Raw genomic sequence first — 22,950 nt, forward strand, 5'->3', positions numbered from 1 at the left:
GGCGGGCGCGCCGTGACAGACGGACGGGAGGGACCGTCGCCGGGGGCACCGTCACCCCCCCCCACGAAGATGAACATAATGGACTTCAATGTAAAGAAGCTGGCGGCCGACGCCGGCACGTTCCTCAGCCGCGCCGTGCAGGTAACGGAGAGGCGAAGGGCGACTGGAGCTGGCCTGGCTTCGCCTCAGCGGGGAGGAGGGCGGCGGCTCCTCCGACCTGGCCCCCCTCCTCCTCCACCCCAGGAGCCGTTGAAACCGTTGGTTGCGCGCGCCGCCCTTATTTGTTTATTCAAAGGCAGAGCTCGAGCGGGGGCCACACACACCCCCCCCTCCGCTAAGTGGGGCCTGGCCGGGCCTTGTCACGGCTTGGCAGCCTGGTGGCGCCTCGTCCTCTCTATCTCTCCACACCCCCGCGCACGTCTAAGCCGCCGCCCATCCGTTGTCGCCTTTCTGCGGGGCTGGAAGCCGAGAGCCGCCCTCCCTCCCTCCCTCCCTCCTTGGCCGGCCTTTGAGAGGCCTCAGGCCGGCTGTCTTCTCGGCGCCCGCGGCGGTGGGTGGGACGGGCCTGACCGCCTGTTACCGGCCTCAGGGGCTTGCGCAAGACCTCCCCCTCTCCTGGGTGTGGGTCTCTCTCTCTGTCCCCCACCGCCGCCGCCCACTCCCTTCCCCTGTCCGGCTGTGCTAAGCCAACGGGGAAACGGGGCCTGCTCGAAATTTTGGGCATGGCCAGTGTTGCCTGTAGGCGAAGACTCGCAGCGGCCTAGTTTTTAGTGTTTGGCGTTTTCTTACGTTTCTATATGTGTTGGAAGCCGCCGAGAGTGGCTGGGGAATCCCAGACAGATAGATGGGCGAGGGTATTATTATTATTATTAGTTGATGGGTGGCGTGCTATTAATATTATTTTTATTTATTAGGGAGGGGTGTTATAATAATAATATAATGCTATAGTATAACTAAACATAATAATGTTTTTTGTACACAACTCCCATCCTCCCTAGCTAGCAGGAACAGTGGTCAGGGATGATGGGAATTGTAGTGCAAAAGACCCAGCTGGAGACCCAAGTTTGGGGAAACCCTGCTCTAGGCCCTCTCATGTGCTATCCATGGAAGCAGACATAAGGGGAGCGGAGGAGGATTGTGTCTTGTGGCCTTAATCTCCACACCTTTATCCACATTTCTGAATGGTGTGGCGGGGAATTGGGGCTTTTAAAATGGGGTGTTGCTTCCAGCTTAGCCTTGAATCGGGCTTCCTGTCTTATGCAATCATTTCTACAGAACATCAGTGCGGTAGACCTCCCGCTACGTATTAAGAATTCACAACTTAATTCCAGGGTAGTGTTTCACATCTGACAGGATTTAATTAGAAATTACACAGTAACTACTTCCAGAAAGTGGAAATACATTAATCTCCCCCTCTCTCTGTGCTGCAAAGAGTGCCATTTCGTTGATCTGTTAAGTTCATTGAGCTAGTCTTGCCAAAACCTTTCCACACCTCCTGTCTTCTCTTGCCCTTGGAAGCTCCTATCAAACATGCAAGCTGACTGGAAGTGCCATGTTCTAAGGAAGCATATAGTTACCCGATGCTGAGGACAAACTGTGCATGTGGAAGTGGTGCTGTTGTCCTTGTGAGCTTCAGAGGCACATTTCAGTTGGGCTAGATGAAGACAGGTGTTTGCCCAAGACCAACCACAGATTGATCGGAAGACAAAGTGCTGGGTGTGTGTTGCAAACAATAAAACTCTGCAAATGAATCTTCCCTTTGCTTACCCACTAAACATTAATTTCCTTTGCATCAAAGGTGTATCAGTTTTTCATTTGCCTCTTTCCAGCTCTCTTCACTCCTCTTTTTTCCAAATTAAAGGGTGAATAAAGGTATGAAGGACAGCTACTGTTCACCAGTACCTGGCAACCAGCTATCCTGTGCCTACCACCTTTTCTCTACTAGGCTGCAGTGTAGGCAGGAGTGAACCTTGTAGACCTCCTTTGCATCCTTGTGCCAGCACTGTTGTAGAGTCCCTTAAGCTAGAAAGGCCCCATGCTGAATGGCCACCTACTTTTGAACCTTCAAAAGCATGTTGTGATATGGCGGAAGATCTTGTGACTAAAAAAGTGGGGCTGAGGTATAGAACGTGCAAATACTATTTTTCAAATCTTTGCTTTCTAGGGTTCTTCTAAAAAGTTAACACTTTAATTAGGAATTACTATTTAAGCAGCGGTTGTTTCATAGATTAGTGATTTTGTGCTGTTCCTCTTTTCCATGTGAAGTTTCTGCATCTGTAGCCTTCACAAGTACTGAAGAGATGACAAGACAAACTATCTTCTTATTTAGAGATCTTATGATGCCTGTCTTGTGATGTTTAATGTGATTAAAGTTTCTGTGAAAAGGTTGTTTTTAATGTTTTTTCTCAGATTGGCTTGATTTCAAATAAATATATTGGTCTGAGTTAATCTGTTTCACTGGGTTTTTAACAACTCAGACCCATAAGTGGGTTAGAGAAATGGGTTGTCATAGTAATATTTTTAACCACAGTTATCCACTTTCCTGTTAGCTTCCTGTCTCTTGTACATTACTCCATAATTTTTGGGAGGAGTCAGTTGCATAATAGCTCCTAAGAACATTGGTCATGCATTTTTGACAGTGGCTACACATGCTCAGTTTCTTTTGTCAGTGCTATTTATAAGATAATCTTCCATCTTTCTTCAAGGAGCTCAAGCTTTCTCTCAAGACAAAACTATCTTAGGGCTGTTGGGATGATGAATGGGAGAAAGTAGCCCTAAATTAATTTTGTCTTGAGAGAAAGTGAGTGACCCAAACTCACCTAGAGAACTTCATGACTGAGTGGTGATTTGAACCTAGGTTTCCCAAATCCTAGCTCAACGCTCCTGCTACAATTGCACCATAATGTCATGAAAGTTCATCTGCCACTAGATAAAAGCAAATCAGGGTAGTTAACATCATCAATAACAAACAATATAACTGTTGTTGAAGACAGCATTAAATAGTCAACAGCTCTGTGAATTGTGCTGAGAATCGTGGAATCCTATGGAGTTCATATATTTGTGGTTCAAGTAACCCAAGTTAATGCCTAGTGTCTGTTGAGTTCCTGAAGTTTAAGAGCAAACTTCACATACAACACACTGCATAGTATATTCTTGGAGTAACCAGAACATGGATAACTATGACTAAGCTCCTTCTATGCAAGAGGGGTCTCTGTGCAGGTGTCTCAGCTGGTGGAAGATGTTCTATGCTGTTCTGATTCAGCTTTGTTTCCAAAGGTCTATGAGCAATCCCAAACTGTAAAACTTGTTCTTTAGGGGGAGAGCAATCCAATTCACAGAAACTTGAATGCTACCTCTCTGGAGAGATGAGCTACCTTACATCTGTCTTGTCAGGATCGAGTTTCTCTGTGACCCTCATCCAGTCCATTACTGATGCTAAGTAATAATTCAATATTTCCACTGAAGCTGGGACCAATGCAGTATGCAGCACAGCTAACCAGCAGCTCTTCTAGTATTAGCTAGTCAATAATAGATTTAGAAGAAAGTTGGAAGGTTTTTGTGTGGCCCTTCATCAATATACTCCTTTTAAAATAAAAACAGATGAAGTTATTTAATATGGTATCAAATATGCCATATGGTAGATGATACAATGCAGCCTTGTAGATAAAAGCAGGCATCATAGCACTATTCCAGGTTTCCTCTGCCTGGGATATGGAAGTGCAAAAATCTGGAGGAAGTTTTAACATGGATGGGGTGTGGCCTGGGGCAGTTGCTGCTTGCCCCAGTAAGTGACCAAAGTGTAAATTCTATTGACACTTCTGCATTTGTATTTGGAACCCTTTTAATTCTGTATTCTTTTAATAAGACCACATTTATGCACTTGACCTCTATGTAAAGTTTTGTGTTTAAGATTTGACTGAAAATACTATTCTTTGTCTTATTTCAAGTGTTGCATTCCTCCTTTTTGAAGTACTAGATAGACATCAAGCCAGTTGTTAGCTTCATTTTCATAGCAGTTTGAAGGAATAAAATAGGGAAATTTCTCTTTCTTGGATTATATTTCTGTTATGAGTTTTTTGTATATTGATACTAACAAAAGTTGTATTTCTGGACTGTAACATGTAAGGTGATTTATCTGTTTGTTTAACCAATGTAGTTTACAGAAGAAAAACTTGGGCAAGCAGAGAAGACTGAATTGGATGCTCACTTAGAAAATCTTCTGTGCAAAGCAGAATGTACTAAGCAATGGACAGAAAAGGTTATGAAGCAGACAGAAGTATTGTTACAACCCAATCCAAGTAAGAAAAGCATGTTTTTATTTTGCTCTTGATGTTTGCCAGGTAACACTTTGTGCATGCTACATAGGACAGCCTTGTATTTAGCCAACTCATTTGGTTTCTGCGCTAGCTGTGGAAGAAGACAAGACCCTTCTACTGTAGGTAGCAAAAACATGCAGTGGGCTGGAGTAATGTCTCTCAGCCAGTTTGCTTGGCAGAAAACATCTTTTTCAACTTGCTACGGTGTTACTGCAAGCCTCTTAATAGACGTGTGTGTGTGTGTGTGTATTGTAAGTTGGTTACTTTTGGGGCCTGTTTACAAGACTGACAGCACAATCTGCTGAGTGGAGCACAGGTAGACCTTTTCTGTTGTTGACTATGAAGAGGCTTGTATTTGTAAACCTTATCTTTTGTGCTGAGCTATGAAGCCTGGCTTCATGGAAAGCCTATTGCTTCAGAGTCTTGCTGCTGCTTCAGTAACTGCAAAATGATTGGTAGCTTTATGACTTAAGAAAGTAAGTGTTTTGTTCTCAAAGACAGCTCTGTAGGATGATCTACCTCAGAACAAGTGGCTCTGTTCAGCTCTGACTTCCCATTTCAATCTGAAAACAAAATACAATTTATTGCAAACTGCAAAGTAAAATAATGATGATGATGGGGTACCTATTTGAACATCACTCCAGCTTTTACTTCACCCTAGCTAGTGTTGGGACATATATGTGTGCAGAGGGAGAAATTTGAACCTTGATAAAGCGGTAACTAGTTTAGTGCAATAAAACCAGTTTCCAGTCTGGAGCTAATTCTCCACATATTCTTTACAAAGATTTAAACAGTATATTGAATGAATGTTGCTGGTTGTACTTTAAATATAAATCCCTAGCTTTTTAAGAAAAAATGGGTATAAAGTTGAATATTAATTATTTTTTTAAAAATAGAAACAATATTCCATTAAGATACAATAACATCTGAAAGGTAAATATCCTAGAATCAAATACCATCAATTGTTGTTGGCATCCATCTGTTTCAAAAGACAATGGAGTGTGCCTCTGGGGTGAAGTCAAACCACTGGAGTATCACAGCACCCACTGTGGCTGCAGAGACCAATAACTTGTCATACTATCTTATCCTGGCTTCAATATTCTCATTGGCATTTGTTTTGTTTTCAAGCTTTGCTTTTGAACTTTGGTCTTTTGAGGCTCATCCTAATATGCTCAGTAAATGATTACATGCTGGAAACTGTGTGGAATGCTTAATAAACAACAACCCAGCATCTGGTATCTTTTTTCCAGCCTTAATAACAAAAAATGCCTACTACCTTCTCTGTAGTTCATGTTTAAGGTTGAGAAATTACTTTCTAGGCCTACAGCTTTGAAAGAATGGGTTAGAAACTTAATTATATAAGGTTCATATGCAGTCATAGGCTAGGTGACCTTATTGTATATTGAATCTTTTCCTTGAGTCTGTGTGCGTTGAAGTTTCAGTCTTCTAATACTAGAAGACGGTTCATGGAAGAGGGTTGAGAGGGTGTTCACTTGTTGCTCACTAAATTTTTTGTTTGTATTATTATTTATTAAATTTATACTCTGACTGTTGAGGGCATGTGTTTGTTAGTGGAGTAGATCCACATTAAGAAAATTCAGCAATCTTACAGTTTATTACTGCTGGTCTATGTTTTGTATTCCCTCGGGCTGTTGGGGAATATCTTTTCAGGAAATGTATAGGGGTGAGGGATTTTTTTTTAAGCAGCTACTTTGTTAATTAACATAATTCTGAAATGCTGATTGAACAGAAATTGATATTTGGTCTTCAGTGTATTTGGCTATCTCTCAGAACTATATAAAGCTGCTGATTTTCTTAAAAAGGAGCTTCACACTTCAGACAGCCCATCTGTTTGGAAATGTGAGGCTGTAATATGTCTCTTGAGTATTTGTATACTTAAATAGATTTTCACATTTGCAAGTCATAAAAAGGATGTTGGGTATTTTTTCTTCTTCAAAAAAGCTGTCATCAAGCATCAGCACTTAACAGCATTATGAGAGATTTCAAATAAATGCTTTTTACATTGGCCAGTAACTTTCAATTGGTTGTGTTATCTTTTGCTAGATGCTAGAATGGAAGAGTTTGTCTATGAAAAACTAGACCGCAAAGCTCCAAGTCGTATGAATAACCCAGAAATACTGGGCCAGCACATGATTGATGCTGGGAATGAGTTTGGTCCTGGAACAGCATATGGTAAGTAACAACTATTTCATATCACTTGAGCATCCTGGACTAAGAATTGTTGGTGTGGTAGCAAGTTGTGCTAATTGCACTGAGGAGTCAGTGTATACAGGATTGCAGTGGCATTTAATTGGGAATATGTACAAGATGGCAGTCTTGTATTAGAAACTAGGGGTGAGTGGTGCTTCTGTAAGGATGGTTTGTAAGCTTATTCTGAAGCTGTATGTGGACCAGGTTTGAGAACTTGAAACTGACTTGAAAAGCAAAATGCAATATCAAAAGTAAAACTTAGAGCATGCTATAAAACAATGCAAATATAAAACACCCTTAGTGACATCGTGAAAAGTCACTATGTCAACATTTCGTGCTTTACGTTTCTGTAATTGTAGGTGGGTGGCTATGTTAACTCATACTGGAACGACTTTTCTGTTGCAGGAAATGCTCTCATTAAATGTGGAGAAACACAAAGACGAATTGGAGCAGCAGACAGAGAACTAATTCAGACATCTGCAATAAACTTCCTCACACCTCTGCGAAATTTTATAGAAGGCGATTATAAAACAATTACTGTAAGTTGTGAATACAGTTCCTTAACTTTAAAGAAGTAGTTCCAAATACATAAAGAAGTATCAATTTGATTTTGTGTCATTAAGCGTTATTCTTGAGGGATTCCTACTACAAAAAATGACCTAGAGGACTGTTATATATATAATATATAACAGAGAGATCAGGAAGGGCCAAGTGGCTTATGTTCTCTATTTTCTCTAAAGTGAATGTTTTCCATGTACTCACATGCAATTTTCTTCAACTTTTGCAGAGGGAACGCAAATTATTACAAAATAAAAGACTAGACTTGGATGCTGCCAAAACAAGACTGAAAAAGGCTAAATTAGCAGAAGCTCGAGCTGCAGTAAGTAAAATTTATCTCCAAAAAGGTTTAGAATATTGTTGACTTGTTACGTGGTGTTCATGGTTCAACATGTGTCCCTTAAATCTTGTATTAACCAAGTGTCAATAAATATAGATATATAAACAGGGTTAACCAGAAATTCTTTCTGTCTCTCTTTCTCTGGCTGTGAACAGACTAGGAGCAGATCTCTGTTTGGTCTGCAGTGAGATTTTGTAAAGGGAAGCCTTGCCACTCTGTGTCCCCAATCTTTCCCACTCCATACACCATTCAACATTGGGTTGAAATCTAAATGGTTTCACAAAGGGTATTTCGATACCTAGGAACTTGGATTGCTTTAGGAAAGATCTCATAAATTACAGTTCCCCGGCACATCTTCAAGTAAGATTAGGGAAGGATACTAACTCTCTATTGACTGCAACTCCAAGGTGCCTATCAGTGGAGAAGACACCTGACTACAACAATGGTATACCAAACTTACATTTCAACTGATCATGGATACTACAGCTATGCTACATATAATATACTTAAATAGATATGTATACATTAGCTTTGGAAAGGAAGTCTCAAAGTTGTGTGCCTGTGTTCATAATTTGTAGCTCATTGGCCACCTGAATGAAGAAAAATCCTGAGTTTGTAAAAGTATCTACCTGGTCACCTTGAAGCTCATTTTATTGACATAGGAAGCCAGATAAGGGACAATAGGAAAGCAGCGATAGGTATTGAACCCAGAAAGTAGGACTAGTATTCTACAAGTTTCCATTGACTACTTTAGAAGGCTATTCTCCAGGTATTTAATATAGTATGTTAGGTTAGACCTTGTGTTTTCAATTTTTTTCAGACATTAATGTGATTAGTAATATAATGGAGGCCACATCTTCTATTCTCGTTCTCTGGCCTAATTGATTTGGTGAGCAGTAGTGAGTATATGAAGCATCTTAAGGCTTTTAAACCTATTTCAAATAGTACTTGCTTCCACATGTGGAAATGATACTGGAAAAGAATACATGAAGCATAATGGTTTTGCTGTTTATTGTTTGCTTTTTTGTGTCTTACGTCTCTGACATTGCAGTAGCACTTAATGATCAACAATTTACCTTCTTTCATAAAATAACATAATTTTGTTTTTATGCACTTTAAGCAACTAAACCTGTCTCCACCTGAAGAAAATAACATTATGGTAAATGTTTCATACATGCTCAACTTGGTGCATGTAAAATGGCTACAGGTTTGTTGGCCTCTTGTCTTCATAACATTTCTTCAAGTGTTTCCTCTTGCTTTCTGTTGATATGTACTGCCCATCCAGATTCCTTGAATGAGAGATTACAGCAGATCAACATATTTGCATCAAGTTAACAGGTTTATATAATACCTTGTTGACTTCAACACTTCTTCTGTGTACAGTCTTTGGGAAATAAAATAATATGTCAAACTAAATGTTGACTAAAACAGCAGACTAAATTATTTTATTACTTGGGTATGCTGTTCTTTCAATGATATATGAGGCTTTAGCAAATTTTCCAGTTACGTGGTGCTTATTTCTAAACATAAGATCCAAAAGAGATCTTATTCCCATCTCCAGTTTAGCTTGTTATGTGGGTTATCTAGTACATTTCTTTCTGCAGAGTATGCTTTTTGTCTTAATATGTCTGAAGCATGTCACTCTTAAAATCAGAGGGATATTTGCCTAGATCTATATCTAATGAAAACGCTAAGTAAAATACTTTTGTATGGGCTCAAGTTGTACTTGACTCTATTATTGCCTTAAATGATTCACAAGGAAATATGTTCCTTGTTTACTATTTGAATGCCAACTTCCTTCCTCAGAATCCCCCTCTTCATTAACTGCAACTTTTCCTGTAATATCTGAAAAAAGAGAAGTTGCTCATTGTACTGAAATTTCATCAACGGACAGATAATCCAGCGTAAATGAAATATGGAGTAAGAACTTCTGAGTTGTATTTGGAACTTTCCTCCAATTCAGCTTCAAGAAACACTGGGAACTGTAATTTAAGGATGTTGGAAATTGCAGCTCTGTGAGCGGTAAGCTACAGTTCCCAGGATTCTTTGGGGTTAGCAGTGTTTTAAATGTATCATGAGTGCTCAGCCAAAGGCAGTCTACAGTGAAGACTATATTAGTGGAAAAATGGGATAGAAGTGTTCTATAACCATTCAAATGACCTAAAGGTCTAAATTATTGATTTGATCTGATAAAGACAGGTTTGGATGGCAAGAGAAATCACTGGTGTTTCCTCTATCATTGTATTAGCTTGTTGTTGTGATAGACTTTGCTTGTGTAGGGCACCTTTTCATAAAGATCATCCATGCATTCGTTCATAATTCAGGCAAATTGTACCTTAGACTGTGGTCTTCGTTTGCTTTGGAAGTAATATGTTTTAGCTGGTTTCTTTTAAAACTATTCTACTTATTTCACACAATGGGTTGGATCTTGAGATCTTGTGGGCAGAGTTCTGCTCACAGAATGAGGTGGGGAGAGGTAGTGTTCTTAGCCTAGATCTACCCTACCCATGTGCTCTAGAGGAACAATAGGAGGAGGAGCTGCAGGGAAAAGGGAGAATCAGGGTTGTGTGAGTTCCTTTCCATGAACAGGAACCTCCTTTCTGCAGACAGAATTACCCATTCCATCCATAGAAGGGGTACTCTGCATCTTAGTACTTAAGGGTACTGTAGTAAGAAACCTTGTATCTAGCAGGCAGCTGCTTTCAGCTGAAGACTATGTGGAGGGTAGAATATGCTTCATACCCCATTCTGGTTATAGCTAGCTTCTTCTGAGAATAGCTAGGAATAAAGATGTTACAAAAAGTCTTCAGCTCACCAGCCAGTTTCTTCTCTAATGCACTATTCTTGTCGTTAAATATAATGGAATTAGATAATAAATTTGGAAAATAGGTATGCACGCCTAAAATACAGTACAGTCGTGCCTCGCAAGACGAAATTAATCCGTTCCGCGAGTCTCTTCGTCTAGCGGTGTTTTCGTCTTGCGAAGCAACCCTATTAGCGGATTAGCGCTATTAGCGGCTTAGCAGCTATTAAAGGCTTAGCGGCTTAGCGGCTAAAAGGCTATTAGCAGCTTAGCGGCTTAGAAAAAGGGGGGAAGCAAAAAAAATCGCAACACTCGCAAGACGTTTTCGTCTTGCGAAGCAAGCCCATAGGGAAATTCGTCTTGCGAAGCAGCTCAAAAACAGAAAACCCTTTCATCTAGCGGGTTTTTTCGTCTTGCGAGGCATTCGTCTTGCAGGGCACCACTGTATTACATTGGTAATACCTGCGTGAGCCATAATAAAATTCACTAGTTAGAACCTTAACTAGTATACAAGCAAAGATGCAGCTCTGTTTGTTATCAAGCACATTACAAACACTGTAGGTAAAGCGAATAAGGAAATCAATACAGGAAAGATGTGAAAGAACACTGAGTCCAAGTTCACCAGACAAATTCTTCATACTGTTGTTTCTCCACTTCTTTATGCATACAAGGTTTGGGCAGAGGAAGTAACAAAAGTAAGTAATCTAACTGAAGCTGTTGGTTATGAAATACCATAATGTTGAGATCTGATTCAGCATGGATCTTGTCCCTGATATCAAAGGGTTAGTATTGATTATATGCAATTTGAAGTGGCAATGGCAAAATGATCCACATAACATGTGGGAAATAAATCTACCAGAAAAGAGGGGTGAGTGTTTATGAAGATGTTAAAACATGTTCCCCCCCCCCTTCTGAATATGATAAGAACTTTAATAACACAGGTTAATTCTCTGAACCTCAGTCCAGGCTACTACCCATCTGACATGCCTGAAACTAGTAGCTCAACACAATTTCTCATCAGAGCAATCAATGTTCCCATTCTGTTTATAGAAACATATGAAACTGTAAAATATTAAACATCCCACCATGTTTGCAACCAAATCCTATGAATCTTCTTCATAACTTGTTTTCTTACTTAACTTGCATTGCGCTATTTTTTGTTGTTGTTTAGAAAGGTGCATTTTATGGCCAAGTCTCAAATGTCGCTGCTTAAGAGTACTTAATGTTCACATGAATACTTATTATTTAACTCAATGGCTGCATTACTACTCAGTATTTACTATTTACCTTATGTTTTCCCATTCTCTAAAGAGCTTTGAAACTATAATTACTCAGAATATTGCCTAGTTTTTTATCCTGCAGTCAGAATAAACAACATACATAGAAGAAACAAGTAGCCTTCATTTCAGCTATTAACATACAATTAAAATTATGTACGGGCCTTTTCTTATCATGCATTGCTGTATTTCCCTGTATAATGAAATGAAAATGCAACTATTACACTCAAGTTAAAAGTAGGCTTAGTAAAAAGTACTCTGTACAAAAATGGAAAACCAACACAAATAATGCAAGGAAATCTAGACGTCTGGCAGAATATGCCATAGGATCATGAACAATGGATGTTAGATGTTGTGGGTTTATTCCATACAAATACAGTGGTAATTCAGGTTAAGTACTTAATTCGTTCCACAGGTCTGTACTTAACCTGAAACTGTTCTTAACCTGAAGCACCACTTTAGCTAATGGGGCCGTGCCACCGGAGCACAATTTCTGTTCTCATCCTGAAGCAAAGTTCTTAACCTGAAGCACTATTTCTGGGTTAGCGGAGTCTGTAACCTGAAGCATATGTAACCTGAAGCGTATGTAACCCGAGGTACCACTGTACTGCAGGACAAGACTGATTGAACAATATTTCTCCTGCTTAAAGGAGGCTCTCCAGGATAATCTTTGAAGCTGGAACAGTTGGCTAGCCCTTCATGTTAGTAAGCAAGTGTTTTGCCTTGAGCAGAGATGGCGAGTTCTGGCAGATACATTGTGCTAATTCTTTTCAGCATGATAAGCGGCTTGCTTGAGGGTTTTTAAAACCACTTTCTCAGTGTCAGTTTACAAGCTTCCTAACAGGTTTTGACATCAAGTGAGAAATGCAATGCTGTAGGTGTTTTGGAACGGCTGTTCAATACCGTGAAATAGTAGAATATACTGACTATCCCCTACCACTTACTGAAATATAAATTGAATGATGGGACTAGGTGTGACAATGGATTACTTGTAGGCAAAGCACTGTGGTGCAATCCACATTAATTTCAAGCAAATCTAAGTGCACAGTTAAAGCTCTTACGTTGATTTTTAGTGGCATTTGCTCTTATTTTCTCCACCCTAGCAGCATAATTAATTTTATGTATCAAATTCTAAGTGAAATATATCTTACAGTCTGAACAGGAAGTCAGAATAGCCCAGAGTGAGTTTGACCGTCAAGCAGAAATTACTAGACTTCTGTTGGAAGGCATCAGCAGTACACATGTAAGTACTAAGTAGAAGAAAATACGCATCTCATAATAGTTTGTAGAAGACTACGTAATCTTATACAACTAGAAATAATTTCTAAAAGTTGGTGTGATACATGTATAAGAACTATTGAGGATGAGAAAATCAAGTGATTGTACAAGCACTATGACAATATTTCAATTACCTCTATCCAAAGAGCACTGGAGACTCATAGAGTTATTTTAGTTATGGAGGTTGAGGTAAAAGCTTCTCTCTCCTGACTAAAGGCATCTGGCAAAATAAACAATAACCAATGAAAAATCATGCCCTGAAGTTAGAATCATAGGGTTGGAACTCCCCATGTCCAATCTCAGTGCAGGGTCTGCTATGCAGGTTGCATCTATGACAAATGCCTATCCAAGTTCTGTCTAAATATCACTTACAAAGGAGACACCACCATTTTCTGTCCTGTCATTGAACACTACTACTAATGTTCAGCCAAAACCTGCTTCCCTGCTATTTTCACCATTGCTAATAGTTCTGCTGTCTAGAGTAGCAGACAATAAGTTTGCAGGATGTCCCATCAGATATTTTGAAGAACACTATCCTATCATTTTTTTAAGGTCAGTCTCTCCCGTTTTTATATTTAAAAAGGTTCACAGATAGGATAGTTCAAGTCCAGTATGTCAGTCTTTGGCTATCTTCCTAAGCACTTTATTTGCAATAGTTACTGAAGTTGGACACTTTTGTTGGGGCATATTGGAAGCAACCTTTAATATAAACACAATTATCTGGAATCACCATGAATTCATGTCAAACTTGCAATCTGACTAGAACTCTCTAATTGTTGCAAGCTAGTTAATGTAACACAGTATACACAGTTCTGTACTGATATTTGAACTCCACTGCATTCCAGGCACATCACCTTCGCTGTTTGAATGATTTTGTAGAAGCTCAGATGACGTATTATGCACAGTGTTACCAGTATATGTTGGACCTTCAGAAACAGCTTGGAAGGTAAGGAAATTATAGTCTTCATAGCTACTTTCCTAAATTGCATATGCAGCGTTGCTAGAAGTACCTCTAATTGAAGGGTAGCTTGGAGGACAGCTAAGTTGATGCTGCTTCACTTCATTGTTCTGACAGGCCAATTTAACTCCAGAAGTTGCTACAGTGATCAGATAAGGAAGAGAAATCAGTGGAAGTAATAGTCTCTTTAATAACCCTCCTTCGGTGACTTTTTAGACATCTGAGGAAATGGTCTGACATATCACAGTAACAGGTCAGCAGGTATAGCATATGGATGGCAGAAGAGAGAGCTATGAATAAGTGCTGTGGGCTTGAATTGCTCACAGGCTTGCACTGAAGTACAGCTAGGCCTGTCCTGGTGTTTTTGGATGTACGTCAAGGTATCTGCAGCAAGCCCAGCAAAAGAGGTAAAATGCTTTACAGCAAATAAAAAATGCTGCCTACTTTCTAGGCAGAGGGAGTTCAGAACATTTCTTGCAATTCACAACAACTGTCCTGCTGGATAATTGCTTCCATGTTAGCAAACAGTTGTCACATTCACTAAAAGCCAGTCGCTAATGGGCAGCTGCATCTTGGCCTACTAAAAGAAGGCCTTGACCTGGTTCGAAAATATTTCTGGGAGCTTGCCAGAGAAAACAGCAGCTTACAAAGTGCACAAAGCTACTATATAGATAGAGAGGGGTGTGTGTAAAAAAATAGAGAGAAAATCTTACTGCAGAAAGTCATAGGTTTAAAGCAGCAGATGAATATGTAAACTGTAAACTTGTAGTCACTTTCATTTTCAGAATAACTGCATGAAGTCACTCAGTGTTTAGATATATCAGTTTGCCTGATCAAAGTATCTTAATCCTCTTTTCCCTTAGTAGTCTAAAGCTTGGTCTTCTTTTGGAATGTGTTTCTCTGTAGCTAATGATTTCTTTGCCAGAAAAGCCTTTTAGAATTAACTGTAGTTATTCCAGCAACAATTTCCTGTTCTTGAAAGTGGACAGTCTTCTGCAGTTTGAATGTGTTGTCTTAAGGAATATCGTAATTAAGAAAAGATTTTTAGTGCTTAGCAGTGTTGGATGTTCATGTGCTTGTGTATCGTGATAAGCCTTTATGGCTTATATGAGCCCTCTTTTGTTAAGACATAAACAGTTCCAATTTTTCAAAGCTAACTTTGTAGACTTTTTATAATTCAAAAGAATCAGTTGTGGGCATGTTGCATGTGTGCCTTCAAATCCTTACTGCCATTTAGAAAAATTGAGTTGAAGAAGGTTGGTGACAAGGCAAGATTCAGAGGGACTTCACTTTGTATCCAGTCATATCATTGTAAATAGAAAAGCTGTTCATTATTGATTCCTCTGGTTTGGTATAATTTCACATCATGGCTAGCCTGCTGAGGTACTTGATCTAACTGCTTGTGGTCCTGGGACTGTGAAAGCATTTCTGCATAGAAATTCCCTCCCTTGCACATGCCAATACTCTATAATCTCCCAGCTCCCTGTTGTCTGTTCCACTAGTGTGGAATATTTCTCTTCCACAACCTGTAAAAATTATTGTTTCAATACAATTTGTTTTACAGCTGGAATAAAATGGGTTCTTGTTGGTTTTTCCCTCTCTTGTTGGACATTACCTTTGCCCAACTTCTTGCTCTGCTGACCTCTACAAAGCCCCTGTTGGTTTTGTGCCCCAGGACTTCTTAAAAGAACCTACACAGTATCTGTTTCTCTAAAGTGCAAATAGATCCAGGAATGCCCTTTGAATGCTGTTTCTTGTAACACAGTGGAGCCATATTAGGATTTTCCACCATGTATTCTTCATTGTTAAAGTTGATAGGGCAGGTTCTTGAGAATAGATTTCTGGAAAGATTCTGATCAGGTCCAGTAACTTGTAATAAAGGTAGGATACAGGGGCACCCTTTCTGAATCGAGAAACAAATTAGGGATGATTACGTCTAAAGACCTATCCATTCTTAAAGAAATCAGCTCTGAGTGCTCACTGGAAGGACAGATCGTGAAGCTGAGGCTCCAGTACTTTGGCCACCTCATGAGAAGAGAAGACCCCCTGGAAAAGACCCTGATGTTGGGAAAGATGGAGGGCACAAGAAGAAGGGGACGACAGAGGACGAGATGGTTGAACAGTGTTCTCAAAGCTACCAGCATGAGTCTGACCAAACTGCGGGAGGCAGTGGAAGACAGGAGTGCCTGGTGTGCTCTGGTCCATGGGGTCACGAAGAGTCGGACACAACTAAACGACTAAACAACAACAACGTCTAAAGAAGCATATAAGTGTACATCTCTCTTGCAATGTCCTTCCCACCCCCGCCTCCAGGCATTATTTATAGGCTTCCTTTGTGAGTTGTGGATCATGTTTGCAACTGTGCTTTGCTCACCTTGTCATAAGAGGTTTCTGTTGGAAGATAAGGAGAAGCCAGAGGTGACATTTAACTAAAAGGAAAGTATATGAATTGCTAATAGTAAGTGATAGATCTGGGTCATGAAATGCTCATGGTAACATTAGTATGTACCTTTCAGTACTATATTAATTTTGTGTTTCACAGCTTTCCATCTACGTTCCTTGCCAACAATCACCAGTCTTCGTCAAGCTGTGCTCCAAGTAGTTCCGTTACTACTACAGCTGCCTCCTCTGCCTCTGTTACAGCCTCATTGTCCTCAATAAGCAATGCAGCAGCTACATCCAGCTTGGGTGACGTGAAGTCCGCAAGCGGCAACAGAAAAGCCAGAGTTCTTTATGATTATGATGCTGCGAATAGCAGTGAATTATCACTTCTTGCAGATGAGGTACACTTTTTCTATTCTTGCTTATAAATAGAAGTAAACAAATTTAATGTTTTGCTAACAAAATGCAAAAGCCAATTATCTGGTGTTACATCATCCAAGGCAATAAACATACATAAGTATCCATTTGACCATTGCAACGTACCAGGAATTAGTAATGAGGAAAGAGTAGCTTCTTAGGGAAGGTTTCTGATGTTACCAAACAATAGACCAGGCATAGGCAAACTCGGCCCTCCAGCTGTTTTGGGACTACAACTCCCATCATCCCTAGCTAACAGGACCAGTGATCAGGGATGATGGGAATTGTAGTCTCAAAACATCTGGAGGGCCGAGTTTGCCTATGCTTGCAATAGACTGTCTGTAATATCTATTGTATGACTATAGGATTACTTGGATGTTCCAGTCCCTGATTATCTTGCATGTAGATATGCATCAGTAATAGATTAACATGTTAAATACTCATTTTTTGGGTAAAGCTATTTTACGTGCATACCTCTTTTGGAGATACTGCTGGGATTGAAAAATATTTCAGCCTCCTGACCTGCCTCTACTATATATTTTGGAAAGTTGTTTCCCTTTGCATTTGGACCCCTCTTAGGATATCATAACTAAGTTTTGCATGATGGTTCCTGAGATCAAGGAGCAGGTTTTCATCTATGTTTGGCTACAGATGGCAGACTGAAACTTCCAAAACTACACTGATTTTTTTTTCTTGGGGGGGGGTTGCCTCTTAGTGTTCTTGAATATATTTTTGACATAAAGTATTCTTTCTACTTGTCACTATACAATGCTCCAGGACACTAAGTACACACTACTTCACCCATTATTTTATTTTACTACTTAATATTTATATACAACCCAATAACAAAAGTTCTCCAGGAAATTCAGTAAACAAATAAAACCATGACGTGCAAAAATGCAACCTAAAACTAACAGCAGCAGCAATAACATTAGTACAACAGATCCATCCCATAATACTTGTGTTCCGCATTTGTAAGAAACTGTGTGGCAGCATCTAACCTTTGGAACTCCCTGCCTATTAACAGCAGGCAGGTGCCTTTACTGCATTCTCTTCAGTGCGTGGGTATGTCATTCATATACCCAGATATGTGAATGTTGATGTGTGTTTTAATTTGTTTCAATTTATTGCTGGGGTTTTTTCATGTTTAGATAATAGTTTTTAACTGGTTTTTTTTTTAATTCCCTTTGTAAACCTCTTGGAGGTTTTTAACAATCAAGCAATGTATCAATTTTATTAAATAAATAAAAGTACTAACACATATTTAGAGTGAACACGAGGCAGCAGCCCAGGTTTCTAGGCTAGTGCCTACTTGCAAAGTAGGAGAAGAAACAGATTATCTAATTTCTTTATTCATGACACAAGCATAAGAAATAAACACTGCTTTTTGTTTTTGTTTTAGGTAATAACGGTGTACAGTATGCCTGGCATGGATTCAGACTGGTTGATGGGCGAACGAGGAAATCAGAAGGGCAAAGTGCCTATTACTTACTTAGAACTGTTAAACTGAATAACTGGCTTGTATAAAGACTGCCAGTTATGGTGAGACCATATTTATATGCAATTAACTTTATATAAAACAGGTTTAAGTGTCTTCCATGTTAACATCTTAAAGGATGTGAATACCAGCCATTAGAAATGGGCTTTTATGCCAATATTCTTGCATGGTAGATACTCTTTTCAGATCTAAGTTGTTTAAAAGCTTTTACTTTATGTGCCAAGACTGTTTCTACAGAATTTTGTTTCTACTGGAATTTTCACTAATAACAAACTTCTGCTTTTGAGTAATCTAAATTGAAAATGGGAGGTATTGTTTTCTACAGAACTTTTCATAATGGCAAGCTTCTTCACCAACAATAAAATTGTTAAACAGTAATTTCTTTTGCTAAACAAATATTTGATGTTTAATGTCTTAAAGGGCTATGATTATAGTTATGCAGCTGAAGATTACACTTTTACTGAAAACATTAGATAGAATTCTGAAAGGAAATGCACAGCATAAAAAGAGCCCTACTAGAGGGATCAGATTAAGGCGTGTTAAATTGAGTTTTCTGTACTCACAGTAGCCAACCAGATGTCTATGGGCATCACAAAAGCTGTTTGTGATTAACAAGCAACTGGAATTCAGAGACAATTTGCCTCCCAATTTTGGAGGTAGCTCAAAACTTAGTTCCATTTTAAAATATACTTTAAAAATCGATAACTCCAAGTTTGTCCAGGTGGCATTATTCCAAATAATAGCTAATAGAACTATGGTGATCCCCATCAGAACACAAATGGTGTAAATACCACAACTTCTTTACAGGTTTTGTTGTTGTTACCATCACAGATGAAAATATCTAGACCACAAATTGTGCATTCACCAACATAACCTTTCATTATTTATGTATTTTGAAAAACTTTGATTTGGAAATAGTTCTTGATTTTATTTATTCACAAAATGTATTGTGTTCAGTCGTGTTAAAGAGCAACAGCATACAACTGTCAATGAGTGGTTTGGAGAGGATCAGTGAATATTAAGTTTTATTAAATACCATGATTTGGAAAAGAAGACTTCCAGTATTTGAAGAACATCGGCTAATACAGTTGGTAATCAAAATATGTGATGCCATCAGCTGTATCCAGTGTTGGTCCTACTCAGAGTAGGCCCATGGAAATTGGTGAACATAACTGACTTAGGTGCATTAATTTCAATGGGTCTACTTTGAGAAGAGTTGAATGGAAACCTCATATGATTAGAGGTGAGAGTTCCGTGTTATCTGGGACTGCAAGATACATGCTTCTTAGCTAAGCCTTCTGAAAAGCAATCCACTGACTGATGAGTGTGAGAGATAGTCCTGAGCTTGGTATATAGCGAGGGAAACTAATTGCTTGGCTTACTGATTGATGAATTACTTCCATGTATGAATTTGCCAGCGGTGATGGAAGGAACTAAATACTGTTCCCAGAGTGGAGAGACCTGCCTGTATATTGCAGTAACTGGGGCAGAGGGAGAGGAGCAGCCGTTGCACATTTCAGCTGTAGTTCAAAGCGTAAAAGACTTTTCCTCAAAAAAGTAAGAACCTGAGAAATGATTCTGCATATTCAAGTAAGTTCTGTACATTGAGGAAAATCAGAAATTGAATTTGCACATGCCTACTGTACACTACTGGGCATTTTTGACAGGAGGCATGCAGGAGTCAGAAAATGAAGAACAACAGAGGTCAGAAATCTGGCTGAGTTATCCTTTCAGTTGTTCAAGGATAGTATTCTGTAGCTGCGTTTCTCCATGACCAGCAGAAGCAGAATAAACTAAAACATGAAACTGTGCCTGACCTGCAACCTGTATAGATTATTCAGAATCCAGCTCTTCTTAATGCAGAATTTTCATAATATTTTTAATACCTAGTACAGCTCTGTACATAATCTGTCCTTAGAATACCATTTTTTTGTGCCATTTTGGTAAAAACACAAACTTTCCTATATGAGGTGAAAAAACACAGCCTATGACTAGTGTGTTGGAAGAGAGTTTGGACAGCAAGAAGGGAATCCCAATTTGTAGCACCTGTACTGGGGCTGCACACACACTCCCTCACCCACTAGACGTGGAGCGGCTAAAAAGATTCTGAGTATATGCAATTTTTGTGTGTGCATGGAACCCTTAGAACCAAGCCCCTATGTAAGGTGCAGGATTACTGTATACTGAAAGCTCAGCAGCTAATGACAGTGTTCTCGGCTGTTCTTTGTTTATATTTGCTTTTTGGAATAAATATTGCCAATTTATTAGGGACAATATAGGGTACAATTGCAAGTGCCGCGAAATCTTTTTCCAGGGTCTATGACATGATTGCATTTGCAGCTTTTGCTGTCAGTGAGAGAACACTGTTTGGGGCTGCGATGCCCTTGCTTTCCTCTAGCTATTTGTCAGATTGTTTGGCAACCTTCACAGCACACTTCAAGGCAGCAGAAAACGTTTAATGAATTCTCACCAACTGCTTGTGGAAAAGTTAAAAATACTTTTCTTGATTGTCTACTTGTGAACCAGGTGTGCTGTACTGGGAAGGGCGAGCTGGTAAGCCCTGAATGATTACCTGCGTATATCAAACTGGATATTGGTGTTCTCCTTGGCTACTTAAAATAAATTATCTGAATTGTGAACTGAGGCTCTCAATGACACATGTATCTTGAATATGTGGTACCACACCCAGCTGAGCTATGAAACCAGTATTGGAGCTTTTGGAATAAGTATATAAAAAGAAGACTCTGTGTATGCCTCATCTGCAGGACATATTCTCCCTTGTATCTAACCAAGCGGCTGGACTACTGGGACCAAGATCACACACTTGTAGGCACTTAATATCTTTACACTTCATATGTTGAACAGATAGATGATTTTAGACATCATATATTAAATCACGGAAAGAGGTAAATGTTCCTATTTTGAAAAGTTGAATGTACTCTTCTGCATTCAGGAAGAGATACTAAAACAGCTTCATACATAATTTGCCTTTCAGAAGAATTCAAAATGAAGAAAGACTTATACTTACAAGAAATTGAAAAAGAGGAAGAATGGGGAAGGGATGTACCAATAGAGGGGACCTCAAATATATTGTTTCTCATATGAGGTCTTACCAAAAGAATTCTAGGACTTGCCACCTGTTCTACCTTTTCCAGGTCTGTTGCATAGGAAAATTGTGAGCTGTATCCACACACTACATCGCTGGGATCGAAAGCGTTCTCTTGGCATGCAATGGCATGAACACTACACTCCCCATTTCCATTCATAGCAGTAGCTTTGCACTATATGGAATATTGGTTGAAAAGTTCCCCAATCTTTCAGTGGGGAGGCATGTTGTGGAATATTCTGTGCCCAGGTTTATATGGAAATGTCTCTGCAGTTCTTTGGTCCCATACCCATACCTGACCTTGAATAATTTAGCTTTCCTGTAGTTAATGAATCCAGAAGTATTTTTAGAAGGATTTAAAAAGGAACTTCTGAAATGACTGCTCATGGTCTAACTACTTTGCACGCCATGGGGTGCAATAAAAGTCTTGCCACTCTTGCTTAGCATCTTAGGCTGTGTTAATAGCTTCTGCTTTTGTTCAGACTTGATTGCGACTAAAGGAAACAATTATAGGCGGCCCATTGTTCCTAGAGAACTTTGTCAAGGCTGTGTCCTCCTTTCTGCATGGCATACCACACAAAAATGGGAGGGTGGCATGATTGCATATTGCCAAGGGAACAGAGAGCGTCAGATTGCACCACTGCTAGCACATTTCAAGCAGTGAAACCAAACTGTTAATAGTGATGTCAACAGTTAACCTGTTATTTTGCTAGTCAGTACTACATTGAAGGTGTTTCTTTGACTTCAGTTGTAAACAGTAACTAAACCCAGCAAATGGCAGGATTGTGCACTATGCACAAGGTTTTATGTTCATGGAGAACAGGGAGCTTACAGCTGGCCTGTACATGTACCTTCTTCCTCCACTGTTTTGCAGTCATTGCTATTTTGCAGCTGGGATATTTTGGGCCAAACCAAAAAATAATGTGTGGCGATCTCATGCACAAGTTCCCCCCCATTTTCCCCATGGAATTCCCACCCCCACCCCCACAACAAACAATTTTGGAAGAAATCACACTGCTGCCACATACACTGACTAGCTTTCATCTGGGCTCACCAGATTCATGATGCAGGTATGTCACAGCCCTCACCCTCTCTGATCACCCGTTTCTGATCATTGCCTCTTTCTGCTGTTTAATGATGTGGAGGTGATGGCAGCTGGTCAGAGGCGGAAAAACCTGCCCTGAACAATGGAGCCAGTTGGATGGATGCTACCCTCGACTTTTTGGCATGGGTGATAGACCTCTGGTAAACGGAATTGCAGAATTACTTTGTGAATATTAAAATTTTTATAAATAGTTTGCTGACAAGACTCACTGTTGGGAAACGCATCGGTACCCAGATCATGCAGCCAGTTAATAAAGCAAATTCTAAGGAGCCCCTCCACCCTCCCCTACGGATCAGAATTGGCATATATAAATGTGAAATGGGTGTCTGACATGAGCAATTAAGGGAATCTCGTTAGAAATGCAAAAATGGAATTAAAGCTTTCAAATGTCTTTACACAGTTGTGGGCAGAAGCGCAACAACCAGAATTGGAATAATTAGCTGGGAAATTGCTGCTACTAAAGGAGAATCTGCATGTAAACTATGTTTCTGGAAATAAGGGTGGTTTTTTCTCCCTTTTCAGTGCAGGTTCTCTGAATGCAACTATTCAAGGGACTAATTCAGAAATCAAGCTCTAGTCTGGCAAGCATGCAGGGTGGGGTAGATCCCTGGAGAGAGATTTTGGACCGTGGGGAAAGAAATACCCATTAGCTTATACAGGTCGTCACTTTCTGTAGTTCAGCGTTGAGGAACCTGTGACCC

At 39.6% G+C, this 22,950-nt stretch overlaps 1 protein-coding gene across 4 annotated transcripts; it reads left to right on the plus strand.

Moving 5' to 3' along the window:
* The first annotated feature begins 6 nt into the window (after positions 1-6).
* Positions 7-20,677, plus strand: SH3GLB1 (SH3 domain containing GRB2 like, endophilin B1). 4 transcript variants are annotated; one of them, XM_083511185.1, is made up of 11 exons: positions 7-141; positions 4,157-4,298; positions 6,381-6,509; positions 6,933-7,066; positions 7,315-7,407; positions 8,546-8,632; positions 10,900-10,923; positions 12,659-12,748; positions 13,629-13,729; positions 16,284-16,524; positions 17,943-20,677. In XM_083511185.1, the coding sequence occupies exons 1-11, from the start codon at positions 70-72 to the stop codon at positions 18,048-18,050; spliced, it is 1,221 nt and encodes a 406-aa protein (XP_083367311.1). In that variant the 5' UTR covers positions 7-69; the 3' UTR covers positions 18,051-20,677. The 4 variants fall into 4 exon arrangements, with proteins under 4 accessions (XP_083367311.1, XP_083367312.1, XP_083367313.1 ...); XM_083511186.1 differs by having other exon boundaries at positions 8,546-8,584; XM_083511188.1 differs by lacking the exon at positions 7-141 and adding an exon at positions 531-550.
* The last annotated feature ends 2,273 nt before the right edge of the window (positions 20,678-22,950 follow it).

The sequence above is a fragment of the Podarcis liolepis genome (genome assembly GCF_965112155.1).
Source record: "Podarcis liolepis genome assembly, chromosome: 6".
Classification (NCBI taxonomy): Eukaryota; Metazoa; Chordata; class Lepidosauria; order Squamata; family Lacertidae; genus Podarcis; species Podarcis liolepis.